Source organism: Heloderma suspectum, chromosome 2 (assembly GCF_057233095.1).
Source record: "Heloderma suspectum isolate Gila_16-S chromosome 2, 16-S_ref, whole genome shotgun sequence".
Classification (NCBI taxonomy): domain Eukaryota; kingdom Metazoa; phylum Chordata; class Lepidosauria; order Squamata; family Helodermatidae; genus Heloderma; species Heloderma suspectum.
In genome coordinates this window covers 373985861-374013607 of record NC_139459.1, presented here as the reverse complement: position 1 = coordinate 374013607, position 27747 = coordinate 373985861, and the positions used below count along the sequence as shown (strand labels likewise).

Sequence of the window (27747 nt, the reverse complement as noted above, 5' to 3'; positions counted from 1 at the left end):
GGAGGAAGAGGAGGAGTCCTCTGGATCAACCCCACTTCCTGCCCTGCCTTCTTCCCTCCCAGAAGAAAATGGCCAGTTCTCTTCCCCAAGCGTTGCATCTGCGTCTCCCTTCTGGGATCCGGTGAGCCCCCCCCCCCGCTCCTTTGTGCATTTGGGTGAGGGGACCCCCGGGGCTGCGGGGAGGAATGCAAGCCAAGGAAAGTGAGGAGGGGGTGGGAAGTCCCAAAGAGAGATGAGAAGACCCCCCCCCCGCCTATGCATGGAGGGAAAAGTCGCCTCTGCTTTTTTTGCAGATGCGCTGCAAAAAAAGCCCATTTTTGCAGATAAGCTGAGAACAGCAGGAGCCCTCTCCCCATTTTCCCCCAAAGCCCCGGGCACACCTCCCCTCCCTCCCTCCCTCCGAAGCCAGGAAGATAGAATTTTGCTATCTTTAAATAAGGTCGATTGGCATTCATCAGTTATAATAACCTACATCTATTCAAATTCGTGTCCACCTTAAGAACGTGAGAAGAGCCCTGCTGGATCATAAGGGGCCCATCTAGTCCAGCATTCTGTTCACAAAGGGGCCAACCAGCTGCCCACGGGAAACCCACAAGCAGGATAGGAGTGCAACATTAATTGGGAAACACCCCCCTCCCCATCAACCTGTGTCCTCTGATGCTTTTTTGCATGTGGAAGGGGGTGGAAGCTAAAAGAGGAGGGGAAGGAAAAACATTTTTTTTTAAAAGGAGAAGGGGAGAAAAGATCCCCTCAGAGCGTAGTCTTTGAATCCCAGATGCTTGGGGAAATGAATCTTACGGGCTCTCGGAAGTAATGTCCAGCAACCTCTGGCAATGTGACACACGCACCCTGCCCCAAATATCAACCTGTGTCCTCTGAAGCACATGGCTGAGCTGCGATCTGAGGGCACTGAAGTGTTTAAAATTGGCTGTGATGGGGAGAGGTAAAAGAGATGGAGTGGCACACACACCAGAAGAAAGTGGTTACCCCAAAGGGCCACCTGCTTGTTAAGGAAGTGAAGATTCTTTTAAAATGTTTTAATTGTTTTAATTATGGGGTTTTATTCTCTTATCTTGCTGTTCACCACTCCGAAATCTTTGATGTGGAGCGATATATAAATATTGTAAATAAATAAAATAAAGATGGAGTGGGAAGGCCCAATGTGCAGACTCAACCCTCCCCCCCCCCCCCCGCGGGTGAATGGAGAGAAAACGCAGTGCTGCTTTTGCAAATGGGCTGAGAAAAGCAAGCACCGCCCCCCTCATTTGATCCAAAAAGGAGTCGCCCTGAGCACAAATACACACACAGTATCAGGGACCTCCGTGCTATCCAGAAAGCCCCTTGAATTTTGCTACCTTGAAACCAAGGAGGCCATGGTGAGTCAATTAAACGATTGCATTCATCAATTGTACTTTATGTGCAATGATCATATTCATGTCACCAACAGTTGGGAACTGGACTCCCCCCCCCCCCCCCCCGCCATTAACCTGTGTCCTCCAATCATTTTTGCATGGAGCCGGCCAAGATGGGAGGAGGCAACAGTGTTAAAAATGAGAGAAGGCAAATTGAAAGGGCAACAAAGATGATCAGGGGACTGGAAACAAAGCCCTATGAGGAGAGACTAAAAGAACTGGGCATGTTTAGCCTTGAGAAGAGAAGACTGAGGGGAGATATGACAGCGCTCTTCAAGGACTTGAAAGGTTGTCCCAGAGAGAAAGGCCAGGATCTCTTCTCGATCATCCCAGAGTGCAGGACATGGAATCATGGGCTCAAGTGACAGGAAGCCAGATTCCGGATGAACATCAGGAAAAACTTCCTGACAGGCTGAATCTACACATAGTAGTTATACTTTTATCATACCATTATCATAACTATTGGTAGACATGACACTAATGGGCACCAATAGTTATGATAATGGTATAGCTGCTATGTGTAGATTCAGCCTTAGAGCAATACAACAATGGAACCAATTACCTAGGGAGGTGGTGGCCTATTCCACCCTGGAGGCATTCAAGATGAGGCTGGACAGCCATCTGTCAGGGATGCTTTGACTGTCGGGGATGCTCCTTCATTGAGCAGGGGGCTGGACTCAAGGGTCTTATAGGCCCCTTCCAACTCTACCATTCTATGATTCTATGAAAAGAGGGGACTGGATGGCATTAAAAAAAGTGGAGGGAGATCCCTGCAGAGCGCAGTCCTTGACTCCCAGGTGCTGGGGAAAATTACCTTTATGGGCTCCTTGGGAGCAATAGCCAGCCCCCTCTGGCATTGGGATGCTCTCCCATCTTAGCCTTTTGTCTGTTCCAGAAAGGTGGCCATTTTGCTGTTGGAGGAATGGAACCTCCACCTGCAGCTGCAGTATAGCTAACCTCAGATGTGGCAGAGAAATGTTACCTTGTTTTAATTAATTAATTAAATTTATATCCCACCTTTTTTCTTTGCAAGGAACCCAAAATCCTTTGCATAATCCTTTATATAAGTTTACATAATCCAGTTTTCATAATCCTTCTCTCCAGTTTATCCTCATGACAACCCTGTGAGATAGGTGAGTTTGAGAGTCAGTGACTGGCCCAAAGTCACCCAGTGAGCTTCATGGCTGAATGGAGACTTGAACCCAGATCACCTGAGTCCCAGTCCAACACTCTAACCACTATGCCACACTGGCTCTCAAGACTGATGACTTGTTGCCTGGTGGTGCAGAGAGAATTCACAGCCTCAAGCTGGGAGGATTCTGGGCTGTTGCATGAATGCCCCAGCACTCTCCTAATTATTTTCTTTGTGTAGGAGTCCTGAGGGCACAGAATGCTAGTGTGTGGCTCCCAGCGCTTCTTGTTGTTGTTGTTGTTGTTGTTACATATCTCGACTTTTTTCCCTCTTGCAGGGAACCTAAGGTGGCTTCCATAGTCTTCCTCTCCATTTTATCCTCACAACCACCCTGTGAGGTCGGTTAGGCTGAGAGTCAGTGACTGGCCCAAAGTCACCCAGTGAACTTAATGGCCGAGTGGGGATTTGAACCTGGGTCTCCCGAGTCCCAGTCCAATACTCTAACCACTGCACAACACTGTCTCTCTCTCTTTTAATGTATAAATAATTTATTTATTTATATATTCAATAATTTAAATATCTCTAAATTAGAGGGGAAGGTTACGTTTTCACCAGAAATCTCAGTTTTATGCATAGGTGATTTCAGTGGATGAATAAACTGTCTTAAGGTTGGATCATTTATCAACCAAGACTTCTTTAGCTGACTGATCAGCTTAATTTAAACCAATTTCTGGGCTGTGTAGTGTAAGTGAGACTGAAGGAAAACATGAGGTTAGCAGCAGAAAGGGACAAGGAGAGGGGGTTTGGCTGAGGTCTTTGAGGGAGGAAACTGGGTGAAGGAAAGATAGTGGTTGAACCAAAGGCTGAGAAAGGAAATACTTATGGAGGGTGAAGAGCTCTTAGACTTGTGTGAGGGGTGCCACATCTGAGCATGAACCAGACAAGGCCCTGGTTTGTGTGGCCCTCAGGCGAACAGACCTCCTCCAAGTCTCTAGTGTCTCTTTCTAGAATTCAGTGGCCTTTGCTTTTGGGAGAGTCATCCGCATTTGTTCAGAGTCATCCACGTTTGCTTGGGGAAAATCTTCATGTGATACTTCTCTAATGGAACAATGTCTTGGCTTTGTAGGACTTGGTAGCGCCTCCAGTTAGGGTCTCTTTGCCTTGAGACCGAAATTGGCAGACGAGGGAAGAGTTCCTTCGGCCCTGTTGGTGCTGAAGCAGGAAGAGGCCCTGATACCATCAATTCTTCTGGGATCTGTGGGGAATTCTGGGAAAGAATGCTAAGTCAGGCAGAGGACAAGAAACGGAAAGAACAGGTGAGTACTAATGGCCCAGTGTTTTCTGGGAAGTATCCAAGGAGGGAGGTCTCAACCCTCCAAGGCCTTTGGCTCAATTATTCTTTTTTTTTTTTTTCCTAATCCTTCTCTCCATTTCATGTCTCATTGCTGTTTCCGGTGAAGAGCCTGTCTGCAGAAGTGGCCCCTGATTTCTTTGAGGCAGAAAAGGCTCCATCAGACGCCAGACAGAATCCCCTGCGAAGGGGAAACATGCCGGAGGCTGATGGAGTTTTAACCTTGAAGGGTACGGATTAGTGGGGTGTTTTGCAACCTTGTCTCCCTCTATCAATTATACAAGAAGGGTTCAATCCGGGAACTGCCTTCCGCGAGAGGAAGCACTCCACTCACAGAAGGTCCTTCTGCCCAACTTTTGGGGATCTCTCCTTCCCCCCATGCCGCAGCTCACCCCTTCCAGCAGGGTCTCCTGACTCTCTGTGTAGCATTTTCAGTGGGCTACCGTGGGAAGGAGGGAGCGGGGAAGTCCACTTCCGCCAGCACAATTGGTCATCTTAAATCTAGATCCGACCCGAAATCCCAGGAATGCTTTCCTGTTTCCCTGAGTCTTTTTAGAGCAAGTTGCTTGTCTCCCGTTCTTTTCCACCTTGTTTATATTCGGTACTTTAAGGCTTTATGGATGGAAACCAGCACTTTTCTTTGTGGCCAGGAGCTGAAATGGGAAGAGTTTGGGGTTCAATACAACTATAATATAAAAGGAGGATAAACAACTAAAATGAAGGCAATGGAAAAGATATTTTGTAAGGACCGTGGCATTGCTTAATGTATGAGGCTGACTTCCCACCCACTTTTTCTCCCACAGACGATGGAATGATGCCTGGAACAAGTATTCAGCCATCTCTTCTTTGTGGTGGAAGGGAAAGAGGTGCCCTGCAGCCGGATCAGGTAAGGAGACAGACAGGCAGGCATAGCCTCGGTCCCTCTGTCCCCTACTCACCTCCCCAGGCCTAAACAAATCTCTCTCCTTCTCTTTGCTTCTGTTGACCCTACTCACTAGGAAAGCTGCGAATGGCGCTTGGGGAGGTTTCCATCCTGAGAATTATGCCTTAACTAGACTGGGGTTGTGCTGGAAGATCATCTTCATGTTCTCTCTGAGGAGGAAACATTTCCCTTTCCTTTCAGGGTCTGGTGGCCTTTGAGGAGGTGGCTGTGACTTTCACGGAGGAGGAGTGGGCTCTGCTGGATCCTGACCAAAGAGCTCTGCATCAGGAAGTCATGGAGGAGATTTGTGGGATCGTGGCCTCTTTGGGTAAGGCTCCTTCTTTCTCTGGTTGATGATAATATCAGTTTACAAATGCAAGAAATTAACATGTAGGATAAAGTTGCCCTTTATGTAGGGGGAACACTGATTATTTAGGGTTTGAAAGCTCAACATGAGCCCTTTATTTTGTTCCTGGATAGGATTTGGGATCCAATGAAGCTGTTAGACGGACTTGGAGCCATAGACCCATCCTTGACTCTGGTCTGTAATTAAACTGGCATCCAAATTGGAATGGAAGTAAGTGGCTTTATCCGTAAAGCCTTGAACAAATACATCATAATGGGGTTTTCAGGGTTCCCTTCTCCATTGTATGCCTTGTGGGTTCTGTGAGTGTATAATTGTAGTGGAGAAATGTGCTTTTTTTGCTGCTATCTCTGCCATAGTTTGGGTGCTAAAAACAGGCTAGAAACCATTTCAGTCGGCATGTCAGGAATTTTCAGCCACCACCGTCCCAGATGTCTTATCTTTCCTTGTTCCTCAGAGCAACAACAGGCCATAGGGTATCTATGAAGGATCTTGCAAACCGCCCAGGCCATTCCAGGTTTTGGCAAAGACATTGACACAACCACCCTTCAAGCTTTCAGGAGAATCCATCAAGCACTAGGGGTAGATGACCACCTTACTTGTGCCTGGGCATAGTGTTGGGTTCCCTCTCAGTCAAAGCTCTCTCAAGTCTTTGTCCCTGTTAAAGGGATCACTTTATAAGCACCGACAAACAGATATGGAGCAGAGGCTATGAAATTCCAATCCACACCAGACGTGGGGGTCTTGGAGTGAATATTGAAATCCCCCCCCCGACAACCAACCTGGTTGGATCCCAGCACAATATCTGAGACCACCTCTGCGTCCATTAATTCAGGACACTGATAGGCACAGGCACGCTAAAGGAATCTCCGTTTCTTTCATTTATTCATTTGAGAGCTCAACAGTGTACACCCACACAAACTTCATCAATAATGGAGTCTCAGTTCTCTGTTGAGAGCCCAACACTGTGTACGCACAGTCAGAATTGGGGACTGGCCCAATGTGAGATGGAATCCCTGAAGGCCACAACAACCCCCCCCCCCCCCAACAATACTGACCCATTGAGGTTGACTTAGAGCAGGTCTGAGGTGGACACAGAGAGGTAGGATTCTGCTCCCAACATCCACCCCAGTGTCAATAATTCACACCAGGTTGGCTCACCCATCTGGGATTAAAACAGCTTCTTTCCTGTTTTCCTGTTGGTGTTACCCAGTTGATGACTCGGTGGGTGGGTAGTCTGACATCAAGGATGCTCTGGGCTGCGACTGCACCAGGAACAGAGGATAGCACAATCATGTCTAATCCTGTGGTCATTACATCCTCAGAATGGTGCTGAGGTTCCACCTAAAGGAATCTCTGTTGAGCACCCAGCGCGCTCGGAATTAGCGAACAGCCCAATGGGTTATGAGAGGGAGTCCCAGTAGACTAAAGCTACCTCCTAAACATCCCATGGAGCCTGGCCTGCTGCTTCTCTCAGATGTGGGGCAGACCCCACGGACGTCTGCTGTCCATTTCTACCCACGTCTCAGTCGTTTGTGCCCAGTTGGCTCACTCATCCTGGCTTCTTCCCTGTTTCCCAGACTGTTTTCCTGTTTCCTGACCTCAAGTTTACCTGTTTAGGACTTGATGGATTGGTAGTCTGAAATCTGAGTTGTGCTGGGCTGGGATTTGGACCTGGATGGGAGAATAGGAAGATAATGCCAGTCCTTGTAGTTGAGCCTTTAACAAGCGTCCCTTTGGTGGAACCACAGGATGGATGTCGGAGGCTGACCCACGGTCTGCTGTTGGAAGAACTGTGATGGTGTTAAAGGGCTCTTCCTCTTAGTTTGGGCTTCCCTTCATCATGCTGGATTGCCTCATGGAAGTAGACCGTGGGCCCGTTCTCCATGTCTTCCCTTCCCAGCTGCTCACCAGTCCAAGCTCGGCAAGTGATGGCTAATTGTTGCTTCCAGTTCAGGCCTGTATCGCAACACACCCTAGCCAGTGAGGGATCCTTAGTAGACTCTGGAAACCTGCAGCAATGATTAAGATTAGTGTCAAGTCTTGACTCCCCAACACTGAGGCCCAGGGTTCAGTAGGGCCTTTAGTGCAGTAACTGGCTTTGAGCCTTTGCAGTCCCAATATAAATCAGTAGAGAACCGATTACAACGTAGTTCCTTAACTAGGATCAGGGTTTCCCAACAACAGATCCAAATAGACTCTGTTTCAGAATACAGAATAAGTCCAAGCGAGTTTATAGTTCCAACCAAGAAACAAGGCAGGGAAGTTTTTCAGGTTAGGAAGACGTTGCATCCAGCAACCTGTACGGCTTTTGGGTCCCAGTTTAATACAGGGTAGTGGCCACTAAAGATCACTGTCAGACATTCGATCCTAGCAAGGAAATCTACCTTGCAAACGTGAGCTGCACCTCACTGGACGCCTCCGTGCCACCCTTTTGAGTTGACGCCACAACTCAGGACACACCACAGAGCCCTCCCCTGCTGCCTCGTTCCCATGGAAGACATCCCTGGTTGAGAAGCAGGAGTCTCCATCAAGGTCAAGTCTCCCAGCTGTGGAAGACCGGCTGTATCAGCATCCTGCATCTCACCCCCTCCTGACTTGTAACCAGGTGAGGTCAGCCTAGCAGACCTGAATTCTCAGGAGTTTGGTTTTGGGCCTGGCTCCACGGCACCCCCCTGTTATGGCAGAGGGACTCTGTTTGAACTATCTGTCTATAGTTCAGTACTTTGAGCATTTAGCTCCTTTTTTACCACCTAATAGCATATTAAATACTTCTAAACAAAGTGTACACCTAGGATTGTTTTGTGGGTTGCAATCCAGGTTTTGTACTAACAAGAATTAGTACAGGAAAATCTTTTTTTGATTTATTACATCTTTATTGCAAATATGCTTATAGCATTACATTATAATAGAACTTGCATATAATAACATAAAAACATTGCTTCTTGTAAAACAGCGTCGCTGAAGATTCTTAGATCTTAATAGCTTAACAAGAAGTAACATTTCTTAACCATTTATTATTCTTAGATTTCTGGTCTTAATACCTTAAAAAGGAGAGATCTCATTCTGAGTACCAAGTTCCCTATTCGATACTGAATAGCCTGTTCAGCTAACAGGTACGCAGGGAAGGATTTATACCCTTGTTGTGTAGCAATTACCACATAGCTAATACGATCTGCTATCCCATAAACTAGGTCTCATAGTCTTAGTTATTTCCTTGTTATTAAACATTCTTAAACATTTAGAATATACGTATAAGGCTTACACATACACCTTTCAGGCTAGATAAGACCAATTTTGAATTATATCTTAGAGAAGATAACTCTACCCCAAATTTGCTAATTAAACCAGTCTATAAGGGCGCAATCCTATGCATGTTTAGACAGAGAAAAGGCCTACAACTCCCAGCATGCCCCTGGCTGGGGCATGCTGGGAGTTGTAGGCATTTTCTCTGGCTGGGGCAGAAACTGCTGGGAGTTGTAGGCCTTTTCTCTGTCTAAACATGCATAGGATTGTGCCCTAAATGTTTCTAGACATCAAGCTTTTTGATGCGTATACCTTACACAATATTTTTTGCTCATTAATTGATAAGTGAAAACTTTAAGTACACTTTTGAGCTGCAGTAATACAGTCTCACACCTGTACAGTACTCAAATAAACTTTTGGCCCAAGTGAATGGGCTTTAAATTAGCATTTTCTCTTTGGATACCATCCAGGTCATCTTGACTATTTTTTTTATGCTAGTTACCCAGAATTTACTGTGAATCCAGTTTGTGTCTCTGTATCTTCTCTTTAATGCAATTCAATCCAATACTTCTTAGTTATTTACTTTTTCAAATTCTTAATAATATATCATTAATATTTAGCATTTGCATTCCATAATAAGAAATATTGTTTTAAGAGAGGTGGGTTAGCATTTTTCAGCAGTCATCCCAGCATGTCTAATAAAGCAAAATCAGCTATTTCTTAAAATCCTCTGACTCGGAATTGCTGTCACAGGCTATCACTCTCCCCAGGCTGGGACGAGGTCCGACAGCTAGTGCTTTGGTGCTTAGAGGGTAATGGTGCGGGTATTCTTTAGTAGCTATATGAGGGTGGGTGGGAGGGATGTGCTACAGAGAGCCACTGTGGTGTAGTGGTTAGGACATTGGACTAGGAGTGTGGAAACTCGGGTTCAAATCCTCGCTCAGCTACAAAGCTCACAGGGTGACCCTGGGCCAGTCACTATCTCTCCACCTAATCTGTCCCGCAGGGTTGTTGTGAGGATAAAAAGGCGGAGGGGGGAACCTTGTGTGCTACCTTGAGCTCCATGGAGGAAATGTGGGATAGAAATGAAATACATACATACATACATACATACACCAGAACCACAATCCCATAGTGTTAGAGGGAACAGATGAGGGAGGTGGGTAAGGAGAAGCTAAAATTATAAACTGCGAGTTGTGGAAGATAGGTTATCATGGAGAATTAAATGGAAGGGTTCTTAGCTCCAAATTCTAGAGCAGACATTTATGCAGCCTCAGGAGGTATCAACCTTATACAGCTCTTCTCCAAGCTTTCAGAAGTTCTAGGTGTGCAGTGGTTACTCCTGATTTGGAAGGAGTTCACTGAAGGTTTATGGCAGTTAATAACATTTTAAAAACAAAAGAAGATGTGTTGGTCCATAAGAAAAAAAATCCAAAATCAATAGTTAGGCAATATCTTTATTAGATCCAACCAAAATAACACAAGGTTGTGAGCAAGCTTCTGAGTTCTCCAAAACTCTTCATCTGGTTGGATATTAAGGAGAGAAGAAAGCTGCCTAGCTGTTGAAGCCACGAAACTTGCGTTTACTCGCTCTCAACATGGAGTGTAGGAGGAGTCCGAGGAGATAGCTGACTTGCAGTAGACACAGCGCAGAGTAAAACTATGGAATTCGCTACCACAGGGTGTAGTGATGGCCACCAATTTGGATGGCTTTAAAAGGGTGTTGGACAAATTCCTGGAGGAAGAGGCTATCAATGGCTACTAGTCCTGATGGCTATGTGCTACCTCCGGTACCAGAGGCAGTAAGCCTATGTGCACCAGTTGCTGCGGAACATGGGCGGGAGGGTGCTGTTGCGCTCATGCCCTGCTTGTGAGTTCCTGGTCCACAGTGGGTTGGCCACTGTGTGAACAGAATGCTGGACTAGATGGACCCTTGGTCTGCTCCAGCAGGGCTCTCCTTATGTTCTTAACCTATGTGTGTCTACTCTGAAGTAAGCCCCATTGAGCCCCTTGGGCTGCTGGGACAAATCTCCAGTCCAGCATTTGGAATAGGATGTTTCATGCCTGCTTTCAGGAGATCGTTGTCCCTGACGCAGGAGCCTGTGACTTGATGGGATTGTGTACAGTTCTTCTGGGCTCCCTCTGGATTTCCGTTGTAATAATTCGGAAGTATTGAGGCTGAACTAGGGGCTTTGAAGTCAGTTCAATCAGTGTGCTGATCAATCTCTGCTCAGAACAGGACAGATACGTGGCGGTGTCAGAAGAAGACCCAGGAGTGTGGCTGCCTTCTGGTTCAAAACCCAAAGAAGAAAGCGTGATAAAAACAGAGGTCACAGAGGAAGAAGAGCAGTTCCTCTTGGAAGAGCAGCCCCCTCCTCCTCCAAGACTGACCCATCCGCCCAGGAAGCAGAGGGTGCGGCAGGCAAACTGGACCAGGGTGGAGGTGGACAGGCTTATAGATGCTGCCGTCAAGTACTCGCATCTGTCCATGTCGAGGTCTAATGCCAGGCAGGCAGTGATTGCACGCCGAAACTTCTGGACAAGAGTCTCGTGTGAGGTCTCCGCTGTCGGCTTCTACCAGCGTTCGACCGTCCAGTGCTTCAAGCGGTGGAACGATGTCAAGGGTCAAGTGAGGAGGCGCGTGGTGGACGCACGGACACGACTCGGGGCCAATGTGCCGCTGCAGCTGCTGGGCCTCAAGGACAGAGAACTGACGGTCGCGAGACTTATGTCCATGCAGGACTCCCTCGGAGTGCAAAGCGGCGAAGAGGCTGCTGGTGAGTTGGTCCTGGGGCCTGCGTGGCCTCTGCGCAGACGCTTGGGTGGGGGGTGTGTGGTGAAGATCAGGGTGGGCTGCTTGATTTGCCCTCCTGATGTTTGGGCCGGCATCAGCCCTACCAGCAGAGCCAGTGGCGAGGAGTTGTAGGCCAAAACATCTGGAGGGCTGCATGTGGCCCATGCCTGGTGTACATGAGCCTGCAGTAACAATGCACCTTGCTTCTCTTGCAGGAGACCCGCCTGAGCCAGCTCCACAGACTGAAGGACCCGCTGAGAATACTGACCGTACGTCTCCTTGTTATGAACACTCATAGCCAAGGTAGCTCTCGGGTTGTTCGTGCTGTTGATGTGTATGCATTCTGTCTCCTTCAGATGGTCAAGAACACCGGTCTCAGCCACCGCTGCGGCCGCCGCCGCCGCCACCACCGCCGCCGCCGCCGCCACCACGAGATCCTGAGGTGGGTGAAAACAGACTCTGTATGTCAGCAGCATGCAACTTGTGGTCTTCCAGACATTTTGGCCTACAACTCCCATCAGCCCTCGCCAGCATAGCCAACGGTGCAGGATGGTGGGAGTTGCAGGCCCAAACATCTGGAGGGCAAAAGGTTGTCCATGCCTGCTGTAGGTCATGCTTATTGGCTACTCACCCATTGACTGGGTTCAGACTGCACAGTAACCCACACTCAAGGGTTGAGTATGAGTTGAGTGTGGGCTGTCGTTGAACTCTGGGTTGTTGTTAAAACGTAGGTTATCGTGTTGTCTGGACCCTGCCGTGCTAATGAACCATGGTTCGTTAACCACGAATAACCCATGAAGGGGACCCATGAGCCGTGTTCGGACGATCAGCGGGGGAAACAATGCAGCGCATTGCTGGAACCTGGTCATGGCTTGTTGTTGGGTTGTGTTCGTGTGGCTGGGTTCAGGCAACATGAGTTCAACATGGTTCAACAAGAACCCATACTCAACCCTTGAGTATGGGTTGTGTTGTTTGAATCCAGTGTGATGTGTCATCTAGCTATCCCTGGGCAATAGCAGCAGCAGCACTAGCAGAAGCTCATACGAGCTGGGCCTCCTCAAGGCAAATGCAGGCCGCATAGGATAGTTTGCCCCCTGACACGGTGGGCCACGAAAGGAGGCCCTGTACGACTGCTGTTTCATCTGTTGATCCATGTAACTTGCTGATCTCCCCAATTTAGCCAGGTACTTCAAGAGGAAGGGCACCAGAGGAACCCACAAACCATCCTTCGTCAGGGGTTCGAAGACCCTCCCTGTTTTTCCCAATGTATATGAGGGACCTTTGGAGGCAGATGAATCAAGACCGGGAGGCAAGACGCCAGCGTGAAGAGGCAGTTATAACACAGCTCCAGAACCTGCAAAGGACCATTCGAGAAGAACAGCAGCAGACCCGTGCAGAAATCATAGCAACAAGGGCGGTGATAGAGAAATGGAGACGTGAGAGTCAGTACCCCACAGCAAGAGGTCCCGTTCACCACTCACAGCCCACCTCCATTGACTCAATCGGCACCCCTCACACTGAAGATCGGGTATCTGGTTCATCAACCAGTTGCCTACGGTCTCCGTTGCTGCTGGTCAGTGGCTTGAACAGTGGGCCAACAGATCCCCATTCCCGGGGTGTAGCCAGAGGCGGTGAATGTGGAAGGAGAAGAGGTCGGAGGCGTCCTTGGAACGCTTTCCATCATAAGTTTTGATCACCTGTCCGACTACATGGGGTAAAATCCAACATACGTCCTACTTGGAGTCGGCTCAGTGACATAAATGGGACTTAAATTAGTCATGGCTAACGTAAGGCCCGTTCATTTCCATTGCTCGACCCTTGCCAGACACCTCAACATTCTGCTGTTTGTGATGTGGAAAGGAAGGCTTCATTCCTGCTTGGGAAAGCACGAGAGAAGTCTGCCATTCTGAAAGCCAAGCCGGGCCCAACCCTCGAAGCAGAACAGGGGACGTGATAACAAAGCCGTCGCTCCTCGAGCATTGCTGTCGTCTTCAGCGTTAATCCCTTGACCTCTTCCCCTCAGGCAGCTTCAAGAGTAGGCATGGTTGGGCCCTTGACAAGAGCCCACACCCCAGCAGGGACCCACTGGCAAGGGCCCCCTGGACTTGCTTCTCCTCTTCACCATCCTGCTTGTTCACCGCCTCTCACTCTGACCCAGACAAAGGTGGTGATGAGACGGAGGGCAAGTAGATGCCACGGCTGACTTCCTCCCTGGTTCCCTCCTGCCAAACAAGCAAGTGGGAGCAGTGATGGGAAAGAGGATGAGAAGCAGCAGCAGTTGGTGATAATGGCAGTGAGGAGGTCGACTCCCTGAGGGAGGGGGCCCAAGGGGGGAGTCTTGCCCAAGGACCCTTCAGAAAGCTGGAGCCGGCACGGCTTTCCCTCCTTGAAAATCGCTTCAAAACCTCCAGTTATCTGCATTAAGGCTCCAATTGCCAACCTAGGAGAGTCAGTAAAGATGCTCAGCGGCCTGTTCATTTTTACCTTCCCGTTTAAGCTCAGAGGAAGGAAAGATCGCCATTACTCCCAAGCTAGCATGCAATAGGATAATGGAACCAGTGACCTAGGGAGGCAGTGGGCTCTCCCACTCTGGAGGCATTCAAGACGAGGCTGGACAGCCACCTGTCAGGGATGCTCTGACTTGGCCTCCTGCACTGAGCAGCGGGTTGGACTCGGTGGTTTATAGGCCCCTTCCAATCCTACTGTTCTATGATCTTAGTTTTGATGACCCAGAAGAGACAGGGTTTTTTTTAATGCCATTGTCTGAGTTTTAATCATTAATCACAAATTTTGGGCATATAAGCAGTACCCTGTCAGCCCAATAGCTAGGACTCTTTCACTCAAAGAAGCCTGGGTTTGTTCACACAACATGCTAACCCACACTCAGTGCCTGAGTGTGGTTGTTGTTGAACCATGGTTTGTTTGTTGAACTGCGGGTTGACATGTTGCTTTGAACCTAGGACATTTTCCGCAAGGTGGCTTGTTAACCACCCTGAGCAGCCTGACAACAAACCATGGTTTCTCAAGGTGTCTCATTCGAGAATAATAAGCCACACTGCATGGTTAACAAGCCATCCTGCAGAAAATGTCCTGGGTTCAGACAACCCATGGCTTGACAAACTACCCACAGTTCAACAGCAACCCACACTCAACCATTGAATGTTGGGCAAATCCAGTCACAGTCTCACACAGGAGGAATCTTGAAGGTTCCCCTTCTTCCTCACTTTCTCTCTTTGTTGCTGAAGAGACATCCCATTGCTTCTACCTTCATCACACCCCCTAAACCTTGGCTGATACAGTGAGGTAACAAACGCACCCCTTACTGACTCCCCACCCCCCCAGCAAGTTCATGACCTGGCCAGACCACCCTTGCTTCCTTTCCTTCATTACCCCCAGTGGTCAGCTTTCTGCTGCTCCTTTTTCTATCTCTTCCCCAGGTGTGTTTGGATCTGGGGAGAAAAAGCAGCTCTCTGTTCCTCTTTGCTCAGCTAGGTCATTTACCAGCTCAATGAAAATATGCCGCTGCTGTGAAAAAGGCAGATTCCATGTCAGGCCAAATTAGGAACGGAATTGAGAATAAAACTGCCAATATCATATTGCCCTGATACATATCTATGGTGCAACCACACTTGGAATACTGTGTATAGTTCTGGTCGCCACACCTAAAAAAGGATAGTATAGAGTTTGAAAAAGTGCAGAAAAGGGCAACTAAAATGTTTAAGGGGCTGGAGCATCTCCCCTATGAGGGAAGGTTATGTCTGGGACTGCTTTAGCTTGGAAAAAAAAGTGAATAAGGGGAGGCATGATAGAGGTGTACAAAATTATGCATGGTGTGGAGAATGTGGAGAGGGAGACATTTGTTCTCCCTCTCATATACTAGAACCCAAAGGGGTCGTCCCATGAAGCTGGTTGGTGGGAGATTCAGGACAGACAAAAGGAAGGACGTCTTCACATGGTGCAGAGCTAAACGATGGCATTTGCTTCCACAAGTGTAGCGGTGGCCTCCGGTTTGGATGGTTTGAAAAGGTACTAGCCGATCCATGGAGGAGAAGGCTATCAATGGCTACTAGTCCTACAGCGCCCATATGCTACCTCCAGTATCAGAGGCAGTAAGCCTGTGTACACCAGTTGCTGGGGAACATGGGTGGGAGGGTGCTGTTGCACTCATGTCCTGCTCATGGGTTCCTGGTTCGCAGCTGGTTGGCCACTGTGTGAACAGGATGCTGGACTAGATGGACCCTTGGTCTGATCCAGCACAGCTCTTCTGATGTAGCAGGCTTCTTCCCACACCCCCTGCCATTCCCCACAGGGGGTGGCTCTTGTCAGATCCTCCTCTTCCCCACTGCTAGGGCTTCCTCTTCTCTCCCCCCCCCCCAGCCTGCGAGTCAATTACACTAAACTCTTGCTTTTAATGTGTCTGCCGTAGTCATTAGAACTGGGGATCTGCATGAATGAAATGTAACTCTATGAAATGCCTGTGGCCTAGTCAGAGTTTTTTCAGTGCTCGTTTTAATTCCTTTCAATAAATTACTCTTGGGATATGCCACTCTGTGTTCAATCTCCAAATCCCCCTTCACCCCGTAAGGAGCTAAGTTTTGGGATGCTCAGTGCTCAGTGTTAAAAGATCCCTCCAAGGTCTGGCTTGAATGCCTGAAAGTGCTCACTCAGGCATACCTCCATGCAAAGGGATGCTTGGTAACACTACTGTAAGCAGGACTTGCGTTGGATTTAACCCCATGTTTATGCAGTCCTTTCTGTCCTTAACTGACGGACCATAAAAAACATGGTTCTGTGCATGTGTGATGCATCAAGGTTTCCCTCCCCATTTTCCTGGTGAAATAATAATTTAACAAAGAACATGCCCCAAAATCCCCCCTCCCCATTTAACTTCTTTGTTGAATTAAGTGAATGCTGCTAAGTGAGTGGTACTGAGCTAGGTTGATGTGTGATTCTATTTTTAACAGCAACTGGCTGTTTCTCCATTTCTCTCTGCATGATTCTTTAATAAATATACTGAATTTGAAACTGGAATGGATTGAATTACCTTGCTGGGTCTGAGGGTTAGCTTCACTCATGTGACAGAGGCAGGTGCTTATAGAGTAAGTGCATTGGCTTTATTTGGTACCTAGCAAGCTTTCCCAAGCTTTCACCCCAAATCAGATGTCTGATGGTCACTCCTTCCTTCCTCACCTCATGCACACGGCCAAGCTATGGACATAAGATACGGTTATTTATCTTTAGCAGTGCATCAGAAAGAGACATTCAGATTAGAATAACGGGAATGCTGTCCCTGTATTCAACATTATGCACTTCCCACAAATGGATACATGCGACAGACGTATATGGCCTCTGGGCTTAGTTAATTCAAGGATGCAATCAATAGACCTCATCCAGCAGCTGAAATTAAAAACTCTCCTATTGGTCCATCTGGTCTATAAAGGAGTACAAATTATGCACGGTGTGGAGAATGTGGATAGGGAGACATTTGTTCTCCCTCTCTCAAAATACTAGAACCCAAGGGGGTCATCCCATGAAGCTGATTGGTGGGAGATTCAGGACAGATAAAAGGAAGGACGTCTTCACACAGTGCACATTTAAACTATGGAATTCATGACCACAAGATGTAATGATGTCCATCATTTTGGATGGCTTTAAAAGGGAACTGGACAAATTCCTGCAGGAGAAGGTTATCAGTGGCTACTAGTTCTCATGGCTATATGCTACTTCCAGTATCGGAGGCAGTATGCCCATGTACACCAGTTGCTGGGGAACATGGGCAGGAGGGTGCTGTTGCACTCATGTCCTGCTTGTGGGTTCCCGGTCGACAGCTGGTTGGCCACTATGTGAACAGAATACTGGACAAGATGGACCCTTGGTCTGATCCAGCACGGCTCTTCTGATGTTCTTATGTAACCATGAGGAATTGCTAGGCCTGCTCAAAAATGGTAATGAGGCTCAAATCCTATCAAGCACCCAATTTATTCTGTAACATAACCACACCAATTACAGGGAAACATACTTGTTGCATCCAGACAACGGGTATCATCCTCTGTTAGTCCTACTTCAAGTAGACCCATTGAAATGATTGAGACTTAAGTTGATCAAGACCAGCTGTCCCATTCATTTCATTGGGAATGCTTTGACTTGTGTAGATTCCTGCACTGAGCAGGGGGTTGGACTCGATGGTCTTATAGGCCCTTTCCAACCCTACTATTCTATGATTCTATGATCAGGTCTACACTATGTAGCACTAACATTTGATACTACCGTTTGTTTGTTTATTTAATTTTACAGTATATACCGTTCCACATCAAAGATTTTGGAGCAGTGAACAAGATAAAAGAATAAAACACTATAATTAAAACAAAACGTTTTAAAAGCACAGATTTAGGGTTGATCGTAAAATCAATATCCTGATCTCTCTCTCTCCCACACTTTGGGAGTATGAACTTCTCTGCAGCTTTACGCATCCATGGAGGAATGAAGATGGCTGTGGCAGCAGAGGGTCTCCAACAGGGGCCTGCTGGCTGCAAGCACATCCCTAGCGGAGCGCACCTTCTGTTCCCAAAATGGCGCCCAGAGGGCAGCTCTGGGAATGTGGAGAAGTGGTTGCTCTTCTTGGAGCTGCAAAAATGAGCCCAGGGATCAGCCTGCTTGTGAGCCAGCTGCTGGTGTTCCTTGGGAACCCATCTGGCATGATCTCCAAAGTCCAAGCTATAGGGAGGGTCTGATGCAGCTGGGTGCAAATGGAAACCGCGAAAGGCAGATATTTCCACAGCTGGGCTAGCAACACCAGTGGGCAGGGGGCGGCTAGGGTGGAATTACCTGTGGGTCTAATCCTGCTGGATAGAGGTAGGGATGCCTCCTTTCAAGGATCGCCAACATCCATGTGAGTGCTCCCTTTATTGTGGGTTCCGTTCAGTGTGCAAAGGGGCCAGTTGCACAACAGCCTTCTGCTCTCAGCCCCTTACACTTCTTCCATGGGGCTTTAGCGAGTTGCGCACGGTGGGTTTTAAAGGGCCACATCTGGCCAGTGGGTGCACAAAGGGGCAGGTTGTGCAATGGGTTTCTACTTTCAGCATGGCAAGTAGCTGGGGAGGGCAAGAGTTAAAGTCCAATGGTGTCTGGAGGGCCACTGGTTGACTTTCAAAGCAGTAATCTAAGAGATTACTGTTTGTGATGATGCCAATGACCTGGTTTGCACGTAATGGTGATTCCTGTGTTGTTTAACCCAGGAATCACCGTGGCCGATAGGGAGGGAGGGAGTGCACCGTAGCCTACACATTTGTCGCTCCTGCTTTCAGTCAACAACCTAGGAATGCCCGTTCCAGAGTTGTTATTGTGCCGTCCAAACCCAGGAACTCCTGAGTTATTTAGGGCTTAAACAACCCAGAGTTAAGCCTACAACAAACCAAGGGCAATTGTTGGGTTAACTCTGGGTTGTTTAAGCTCTCAACAACCCAGAGTTCCAGGTTCAGCTGTTGTGATAAGAATGGGTTGTTCCGGGATTGTTAATTGAAAGCAGAAGTGACGAGGTCATGGGAGGCAGTGCGCTTGCTTGCTCTCGCTTGGCTACAGCAATTCCTGGGTTAAACAACCCAGGAGTTGCCATTACATGTGAACTGGAACATGTTGTGATTGACATCAGTATGACATCCACTTCTTTTGTGATTACACAGGAGCTTACAGAGCTCAGCATGCCCACCTACTGGCACAGAAGCAGAAAGAACCTTCTGATAGGAATCAGCTGCCACAGCATCTGTCACAGGAAGGGGAGGAGCACCGAGCTGAGGAGGGGCGGAGCCACCGGAGCCTCCAGAGGGAGGAGGGAGCAGGGATGACTTGTCCGAGCAAGGCTCTTTGGCAGTCCCCAATGTCCTACATCCTCGATATAGGACGTAACATGGGAGAGATGATAGGGAAGTGTAAGTGGTTTATTAACAAAGCAAAAAACCTTGCTGATTTGTATTTCACCTTCCGTTGTCCACATACTCACTGAGGACTGGAATCTTTACATTAGTGTTCTTGTTTGACCATGCACCGCTGGAATGTGTTTGGTTTCAGATGTCTTAATATGAAGCAATGTGGATCTTCGACAACAATGTGTCCTCTCTTTTTCTCAACAGTGGACAAACTGATTGCCGTCAAAATGGGCATGTCCCGCAAGCTCACCCACCTTAGCTGCCCGGTGGCTCACATGTCTGCATATGTGGCTGCTGCGGAGGCTACCGTTCGAGAGATGCTGGGAGGAGGGCAGTGAGGGGGTGTGTGTGTGATGTAATTCCACCCCACTTTTTCTGTTTGATCCTTTAAAAAACAATCCAAGAAAGATAAAATTATTTTTCTAACCAATATTTTATTCCTATATTTAAAAAGAAATACACAGTAGATCTGTTGCTATAAATACATTGTGCGTTTTATTTTTATTTTTTTAAAGTTTAAAACACTTCAGGTAGCATCTTCGTCTTTCTTAAACACAAACACACAGACATGCTGGCGTAGTGCATTGCACCAGCACAAGGTGCTCCTGCGCAACCAAAAGATTTGGCGGAGCTCCACTAGCGCTCTTTGAGTGTGCGGAAGGACACCACTGGAATCTTCAGCTTTGCAAATATAAAAACTGCCACGTTTCTCTTTTCTGCTGTAAAGTCTCCACCCAAGATCCTTTAACTGGAGCTATCAGGGATTGAACTTGGGACCTTCGGTGTGGAAATTACATACTTATTTACCCGTTTTTTTTTATAGGCCACCCTATAACAAAATGTTCTCCGGTCGGTTCTGCTGCTTGTGACTTCTTTTTCTTTTTACCGTATTTGTATTCTACCATCCCCACTAACAGTTCAGAACAGCATGCGCCGGATTGTTCCTTTTATGCATGAAGCAGTCCTGTGACGTAAGTTAATGTTAGAGAGAGTGACTGACCCAAAACCACACAGTGAGCTTTGTGTCTGAGTCCATGGTCTCATGGTCCAGTTACCAGCTATCAAGAAGAAGGCCTTTTCTGCTGTGGCACCTCTGTTGTGGAATGAGCATACGTAAGAGGGCCTACTGCTCTTTCTGGCATCAGGTGAAGACCTTTTTATTTTCCCAGGCATTTTAGTCTTTTAGCTTTGTTGTTTTAAATCTTTCATTGTATTTTAAATCTCTGCATTTCTGCTAGAGATCTTGGAGTTGTGGTGGACAGCTGGACGAAAATGTCAACCTACTGTGCAGCTGCTGTAAAAAAGGCAAACTCCATGTTAGGCATAATTAGAAAAGGAATTGAGAATAAAAATGCCATGATCATACTGCCCTTATACAAACCCATCGTGCGATCACACTTGGAATACTGTGTACAGTTCTGGTCACCACACCTAAAAAAAGATATTAGAGAGCTGGAAAAAGGGCAACTAAAATGATCACGGGGCTGGAGCATCTCCCCTATGAGGGAAGATTACAACAGTTGGGATTGTTTAGCTTGGAAGAAAGGAAGGAAGGTAAGGGGAGACATGATAGAGGTGTATAAAATTATGCATGGTGTGGGGAAAGGGGATAGGGAGACATTTCTCTTTTTCCCTCATCATACTAGGACCCCAAACGGGCCATCCCATGAAACTGATTGGGGGACATTCAGGACAGAGAAAAGGAAGCACTTCTTCACCCAAGCACAGAGTTAAAGGGGGCTAGACAAATTCCTGGAGGAGACGGCTACCAATGGCTACTAGTCTTGATGGCTATGTGCTCCCTCCAGTATCAGAGACAGTGAGCCTATGTGCACCCATTGCTGGGGAACGTGGGCGGGAGGGTGCTGTTGCGCTCATCTCCTGCTTGTGGGTTTCCTGCGGGCAGCTGGTTGGCCACTGTGGAAACAGAATGCTGGCCTAGACGGACCCTTGGTCTGATCCAGCAGGGCTCTTCTGATGTTCTTATGCTAGGTTTTATTGTGATTTGTACTTTTATATTGTAGTTTTAAGCGTTTATGTTTTCTATTGTATTTTATTATGCATTTTGTGGTTTTAATTGTTGTGAACCTCCCAGAGAGCTTTCGGCTATTGGGTGGTATAGAAATGTGATAGATAGATAGACAGACAGACAGACAGACGCATACAAGTCAGTCAACAGAAGCTTTAAATGTGTGATGTAAGATCTAGTTGAAATTGTTCAGTAATTTGAGGTTTCACTTCTAATGCAGGCATGCTGGATAAGGCAATCAATGAATAATCGTTGTGATGGCTAAATAATTTATTTTTATTTATAGCAGATTTATCCTACCCCTTAGGCAAAAAATCTCCCAAGTCGGCTTGCAAAGAAAAGGAATGAGATATTCCCTCCAGTATCAGAGACAGCATGCTTCTGAATGCCAGGAACTGGGGAACATGAGAAGGAGGGTGCTATTGCATTCGTGTCCTGCTTCTGGGCTTCCCATTGGGGCATCTGGTTGGCCATTGTGTGATCAGGATGCTACAAGGAAAGGTTTCAACATCTGGGACTGTTTAGCTTAGAAAAGAGGCGAGGAAGGGGAGACATGATAGCTGTGTACAAAATTATGCATGGTGTGGGGAATGTGGATAGGGGGACATTTTTCTCCCTCTCACATAATCCTAGAACCCAAAGGGGTCATCCCATTAAGCTGATTGGTGGGAGACTCAGGACAGATACAAGGAAGGACCTCTTCACACAGCGCAGAGTTGAAGTATGGAATTCACTTCCACAAGACATAGTGATGGCTGCCAATTTGGATGGCTTGGAAAGGAGACTGGACAAATTAATGGAGGAGAAGGCTACCAATGGCCACTAGTCCTGATGGCTACATGCTACCTCCAGTATCAGAGCCAGTATGCCTATTTACATCACTTGCTGGGGAACATGGGTGGGAGGGTGCCGTTGCACTGCTGCCCTGCTCGTCTGTTTCCCAGTGGGGCATCTGGTTGGCCACGGTGTGATCAGGATGCTGAATGGAATCTGAGCTGGCGAGGTGTTTGGTTAGATTCAGCAAGGCTCCTCTTATGTTATTTGAGGTTCTTCAGTGATCTGAGGGTCTTTTTCTAGCGGGGGCTCCTAACAATTTCCTGTCTTCACTCCAGCAGGTGACGAATGGCAAATCGAGAATATGGGAGAACTGCATGGGGAGTCACAAGAAAAAGACAGACATAAAAAGATGAAACTGGAGAGAATGAACACTGAAGAAAATCAGGAGAGGAGGAATATATCCTCTACTTCTCAGGGCAGTGACTATCGTGAAACCACAGTCCAAGGAAAAATAGATAGAAAAAAAAAGAATAAATGCCCAGTGTGTCAGAAAACTTTTAATTCTAAATCGTACCTTAAGGTTCATTTTAAAATCCATACAGGAGAAAAACCTTTTAAATGTATGGAGTGTGGAAAGAGCTTCCATCAGAGTTCTAACCTAACTTCCCATCAAAGAACTCACACAGGGGAGAAACCATATAAATGCTTAGAGTGCGGAAAGAGCTTCAGTCTGAGTAAAGACCTCTCTTCTCACCAGCGGATTCACAAGGGGGAGAAACCATATCCATGCTTGGAGTGTGGGAAGAGCTTCCGTGTGAGCACGCATCTCACTTCCCATCGAAGAATCCACACAGGGGAGAAACCCTATAAATGCCTGGAGTGTGGAAAGAGCTTCAGTTTGAGTGCAAACCTCACTTCTCATCAAATAATTCACACAGGGGAGAAACCGTATAAGTGCTTGGAATGCGGAAAGACTTTCAATCAGAGCACAAACCTCAGTAGACATCAAAGGACTCACACAGGGGAGAAACCATATAAATGCTTAGACTGTGGAAAGAGCTTCAGTAGAAACACAAGCCTCACTTCCCATCAAAGAACTCACACAGGAGAGAAACCATATAAATGCTTAGAGTGCGGCAAGAGCTTCAGTTTAAGCACAAGCCTCATTTCCCATCAACGAATCCACACAGGGGAGAAACCGTATAAATGCTTGGAATGTGGAAAGAGCTTCAGTGTCAGCACACATCTCACTTCCCATCGAAGAATCCACACAGGGGAAAAACCATATAGTTGCTTGGAGTGTGGCAAGAGCTTCAGTTTGAGCACTAACCTTGCTTCTCATCAAAGAATTCACACAGGGGAGAAACCATATAAATGCCTGGCGTGTGGAAAGTGCTTCGGTGTAAGCACACACCTCATTAAACATCAAATAGTCCACACAGGGGAGAAACCATATGAATGCTTGGAGTGTGGAAAGAGCTTCAGTGTGAAAACCAGATTCACTATTCATCAAAGAATTCACACTGGAGAGAAACCATATAAATGCTTGGAATGTGGAAAAAGCTTCAGTAGAAACACAAACCTTACTTCTCATCAAAGAAGACATATTGAGGAGAAACCGTAGAAGTGCTTGCAATATGGAACGAGAATCAGTTCCAACGTATCCTCTATTTCACATCAGAGAGCCCACTTGTACAAAGCAGTATAAAAATGAATGCTGGGCAAAAAACTATATTGACATGCTGAAACATGCTGTTTAAGTTTTTCTCTTATGTTAATACCAGCGATAAAGAATGACTTCCAGATCATAGCTATTCTGAGAATGCAAAAGGAATCCTCAGAAACTCTGCCACCTTTTTTCAAAGAGGGTTTAACAACAGTTCACATTTCAGTCTTAGCAACATCTTATTTACTTTGAGCTTTTATGCCCTGATATCTTAGGGGTCAATACTTAGTAATCAGTGAACAGTTAACCTGTTTCGTTCTCTCTCCATTCGCCAGCCAGCGCTAATGATGAATTCTTGTAAACATTCGAACTGGACTGGAGCATCACCTAACATTTTGTGTTTAACCAAATTATGAGCCTTTCTACCTGAGGCTTTAATTGTGCGCTCATGACTGCTTGCTCACGGTAGTCTGCGGGACCTTTGAACGACGCTGTCATCCAGGGCCTCTCCTGTGCTTTGTGACTATTATCATGGGTTCTTTATCCTAACAAGGAAAGTGTGGTGTTTTTTTCTGAATGGCCTCTGTAACACCATAGAAATGTCATGTAATTGTGCAATTCTGCTATACCACAGCACCACCTAGTGGTTATATAATGGAACATACAGAAAGGCAGAGAAAGAAAAATAGCAGGGGGGAAAAGTGTAAAGGAACCAATCTTAATCCTGCAAAGAATCCAGAAACAGAAGCCTCAGTAAAGGTGCAGGTTAAAAGCCTCATGTAGAAAAGCCCTAAATCACAGAATGTGATCCATAGTAATATCCTCAGATCAATATATTTATTTTCTCAGTTTTTCAAAATTGCTCAAACGTTTGATTTATTTGGATTCCACCAATTTCAGCAACTGGTTGCAGAGATTGGTGGAGGAGAGACAGAATCCTTTACTTTGCTCATAATGTTCCTCCAACTCCTCTCCCTTTTCTGTGATGGGACTTCCACTGGAATTTCAGGGGTTGTGGCAAGTTCTGGAGATGTTTGCTGATTCGAACGACTCCTGGTAGTTCTAAAGATTTGATAAAATATGTATTAAAAAAGAGAGGATCTACCTTCTGTGAGAGGAAGGTGCCCGCTGCAGAAGGTCCTTCAGCCTGATCTTTGCCCCCCCCCGGCCCCCCATACTCCAGAGGCCACCCGACTCTGTGTAGCATTTAAAGGGGGGGTAAATGGGCTGCCGTGGAAGGGAGGGTGCAGGAACGTCCACGTTTGCCAGCACAGCTGATCTAGCTTAAATCTGGATTCAACCCTACATTGTGGTCTTTTTGGTACCAAGTAAAGACCTCCTTTTTCCCCCAATCATTTTAGTCTTTCAGTTTCTGTTCCTGTATTTTAAATCTTTGCACTGCTGCTAGGCGTTATTTATGTTATATACTGTAGTTTTAAACTTTTATATTATATGGTGTTGTATTTTGTGGTTTAATTGTTGTGAACTGCCCAGAGAGCTTTGGCTGTTGGGTTGTATAGAAATGTAATACATACATAAATATGCAAAGACATAGATGTTCCGGGTGATTCTAGCACGAAGAGTAAAACTTTATTTAATTCCAAGCCTCCTTCATCAGTGGGGTAGTGAGAGAGGACATTTAGGAATCGTGGGAGGTTGGTGAACAAGCATTTGGCAAGTGTGAACTGGTTTCAAGGAGGCAGGGTAAATACTAAATGTAAGGGTGCAATCCTGTGCATGTTTAGACAGAAAAAAAAATCCTACAACTCCCAGCATTCCCCAGCCGGTGCTGGCTGGGGAATGCTGGGAGTGTCAGACTTTTTTCTGTCTAAACATGCATAGGATTGCACCTTGAGTGTGTCTACATTGCAAATCTCTACTGAAATACTGATTTTTTTAACGGATGACGAATAAGAAATATGTAAATGTAAAAAAGGCAGATTGCCCTCCAGATGATGTTGGAGTACAATTCCCATCATCCCCAATCATTTCCCATGCTGGGTGGGGATGATGGGAATTGGGCATCCAGCAACACCTGGAGGACCACATTAGATTACACTCATCCGGTAATTAGAGGACTCCTGTATTAGAAGACCATGTTCCCCAGTCCCCAATCAATCCAGTTGATGGAGACCATGCCAGCCACCGCCAAAAATGCAAACTTCACAGGCAACTGAGCCCTTTCTCTATGATGTGATAGAACGAGTCCAAGATGGCATTAGCTGGAACAGCTCAGTGGATCTACATAGGTCCCAGGTTGGCAACAAGTGAAGATGGTAAAAACGTATCTCTAACCACAGCCCCACTCCTTTCCAAGCGTAAAACCTCCCGTGTCGGTAAATGGATCAGACCTTCACCACGCCGTCCCGTGCAACGGGCCAATCGGAGTTCAGCGTGTCACTAGTGACATCAGGCACTTGGAGGTGGGTACCGCTACTGGGTGGTATAGAAATGTAATAAGATTAAATAAATAAAAACAAAAGAACATGGGATGACCCTTTGGGTTCCAGAACTATGAGAGAGGCAGAAAATGTCTCCCTATCCACTTTCTCCACACCACGACTGGCTGGAGAATGCTGGGAGTCGGACATTTTTCTGTCTGCATAGGATTGCGCCCTTAGTGAAGCACACATTTCTCCCCCCTCCCCACCGCCTATTCCATGCTCCACAACTGCTTCTGTGTTCCTGATACATGACAGCAAAAGACAGAAACAAAAACAACTGTTTGCCAAAGCCGATTATGAAATAATTTTTTAAAAAGAAAGAAATCCAAGCACGTGCAGTTTTGCATTTTAACCACCCTTAAATCATAGCACCATCCTGGCTACAGGAATAAAATGCCCCTGACACTCAATATACATTTACTTTGGGATTAGCACTATTTTATTGAAGAAAAAGATTGTGTATGTGTGTGTGTGTCTGTGTCTGTGTATGTATATATATATTTAAAGTAAACATGATAAACTGAGCATCTGTAGCCAGGGACATGCCCAGCAAGCCGTTCAACCCCTGACGATAAAATGCCTTTAAAAAAATAAGAAGAAAGGATGCTGTGGTGAGCAACAGCAGTCACAGTGGGGCCTGGCATGGCTGCGCCAACCGAGGTGCTGAGGACGGGCCTGTTTGCTGCTGCCTCCGTCACCTGCCGCTCTCTGGGTGGACATTACCCAATCTTTGCTGAGGGCCCTGGACTTCTGCCCCAGGTTCCAACCCCAGTGGCGCCACTGCCCAAGTATTATTTATTTATTACATTACATTTATATCCCGCCTTTTTTCCTCCTTAAGGAACCCAAGATGGCATACATAATCTTCCTCCTCCATTTTATCCTCACAACAATAACCCTGTGAGGTGGGTTGGGCTGAGAGTCTGTGACTGGCCCAAAGTCACACAGTGAGCTTCCATGGCGGAGTGGGGACTAGAACCCAGATCTCCTAGCTCCCAGTCCAACACTCTAGCCACTACACCATGGACGCGGACTGCATGTGAGCATCTAATTTGGGAAATGGGAGACCCTCTGGTTAGGGTAGAACGTGAGGGGCATTTCCCACTTCTCGGGAGAAACAAGCCCGGAAAAAAACAACCCTAACAGCCAGACAGAATTTCCACTGCCAGCTTCTTAGCTTAGTCTGGGGAGAGAAAAACAAAAGTCAGCACCCAGCTGAAAGCAAAAAAGATTCTCTGCCATTTATTTATTTGTTTGTTTGTTTACAGCATTTATTTACCGCTCCACATTTGGACAGATTTCTGAGCAGTGAACAATAAAAGATACAATGATAAGATAAAAGAATAAAACTCCAGGTTAAACATTATTATTATTTTTAAAAAGAATTCTGATAAAAACCATGGCTGGTCAGTCAAGGAATGACCATCTCCAGTGCACTGGATCCTACTTTTACGGCTCAGATTCAGGCATATTTACTCAGAAGTAGGTCCCACTCTGTTCAATGGGGGCAAAATATCCCTGTGGATTGCAGCTTTGGATTCCCAGACAGTCAATCTTCACTGAAGTGCATCTTCATGGAAATGCATAGAGAAGCGTTTTCAGTTTTTCTGTGCTTTTTCCTGAAAATGGCTTTGGTCCACATGAGAAGGATCTTGGAATTGCTGTAGGTCACAGGCTGAATATGAGCC

The 27747-nt window shown here is 46.6% G+C and overlaps 1 protein-coding gene across 4 annotated transcripts; it reads left to right on the top strand.

Moving 5' to 3' along the window:
- On the top strand, positions 1-25224 carry LOC146356165 (uncharacterized). 4 transcript variants are annotated; one of them, XM_084831686.1, is made up of 9 exons: positions 1-121; positions 3671-3860; positions 4005-4125; positions 4699-4781; positions 5019-5145; positions 10662-11204; positions 11437-11490; positions 11578-11663; positions 12402-18858. In XM_084831686.1, the coding sequence occupies exons 2-9, from the start codon at positions 3822-3824 to the stop codon at positions 12912-12914; spliced, it is 1566 nt and encodes a 521-aa protein (XP_084687812.1). In that variant the 5' UTR covers positions 1-121; positions 3671-3821; the 3' UTR covers positions 12915-18858. The 4 variants fall into 4 exon arrangements, with proteins under 4 accessions (XP_084687812.1, XP_084687811.1, XP_084687814.1 ...); XM_084831688.1 differs by lacking the exon at positions 4005-4125 and having other exon boundaries at positions 44-121; XM_084831685.1 differs by lacking the exons at positions 10662-11204; positions 11437-11490; positions 11578-11663; positions 12402-18858 and adding an exon at positions 22285-25224.
- Positions 25225-27747: the final 2523 nt, after the last annotated feature.

Excerpts from the sequence above, each read along its gene's own strand:
- LOC146356165 (XM_084831685.1), top strand. The coding sequence starts at position 3,822 with ATGCTAAGTCAGGCAGAGGACAAGAAACGGAAAGAACAG. Across the intron at positions 3,861-4,004 it reads ACAAGAAACGGAAAGAACAG|AGCCTGTCTGCAGAAGTGGC; the intron begins GTGAGTACTAAT and ends TTTCCGGTGAAG. Across the intron at positions 5,146-22,284 it reads TGGGATCGTGGCCTCTTTGG|CAGGTGACGAATGGCAAATC; the intron begins GTAAGGCTCCTT and ends TCTTCACTCCAG.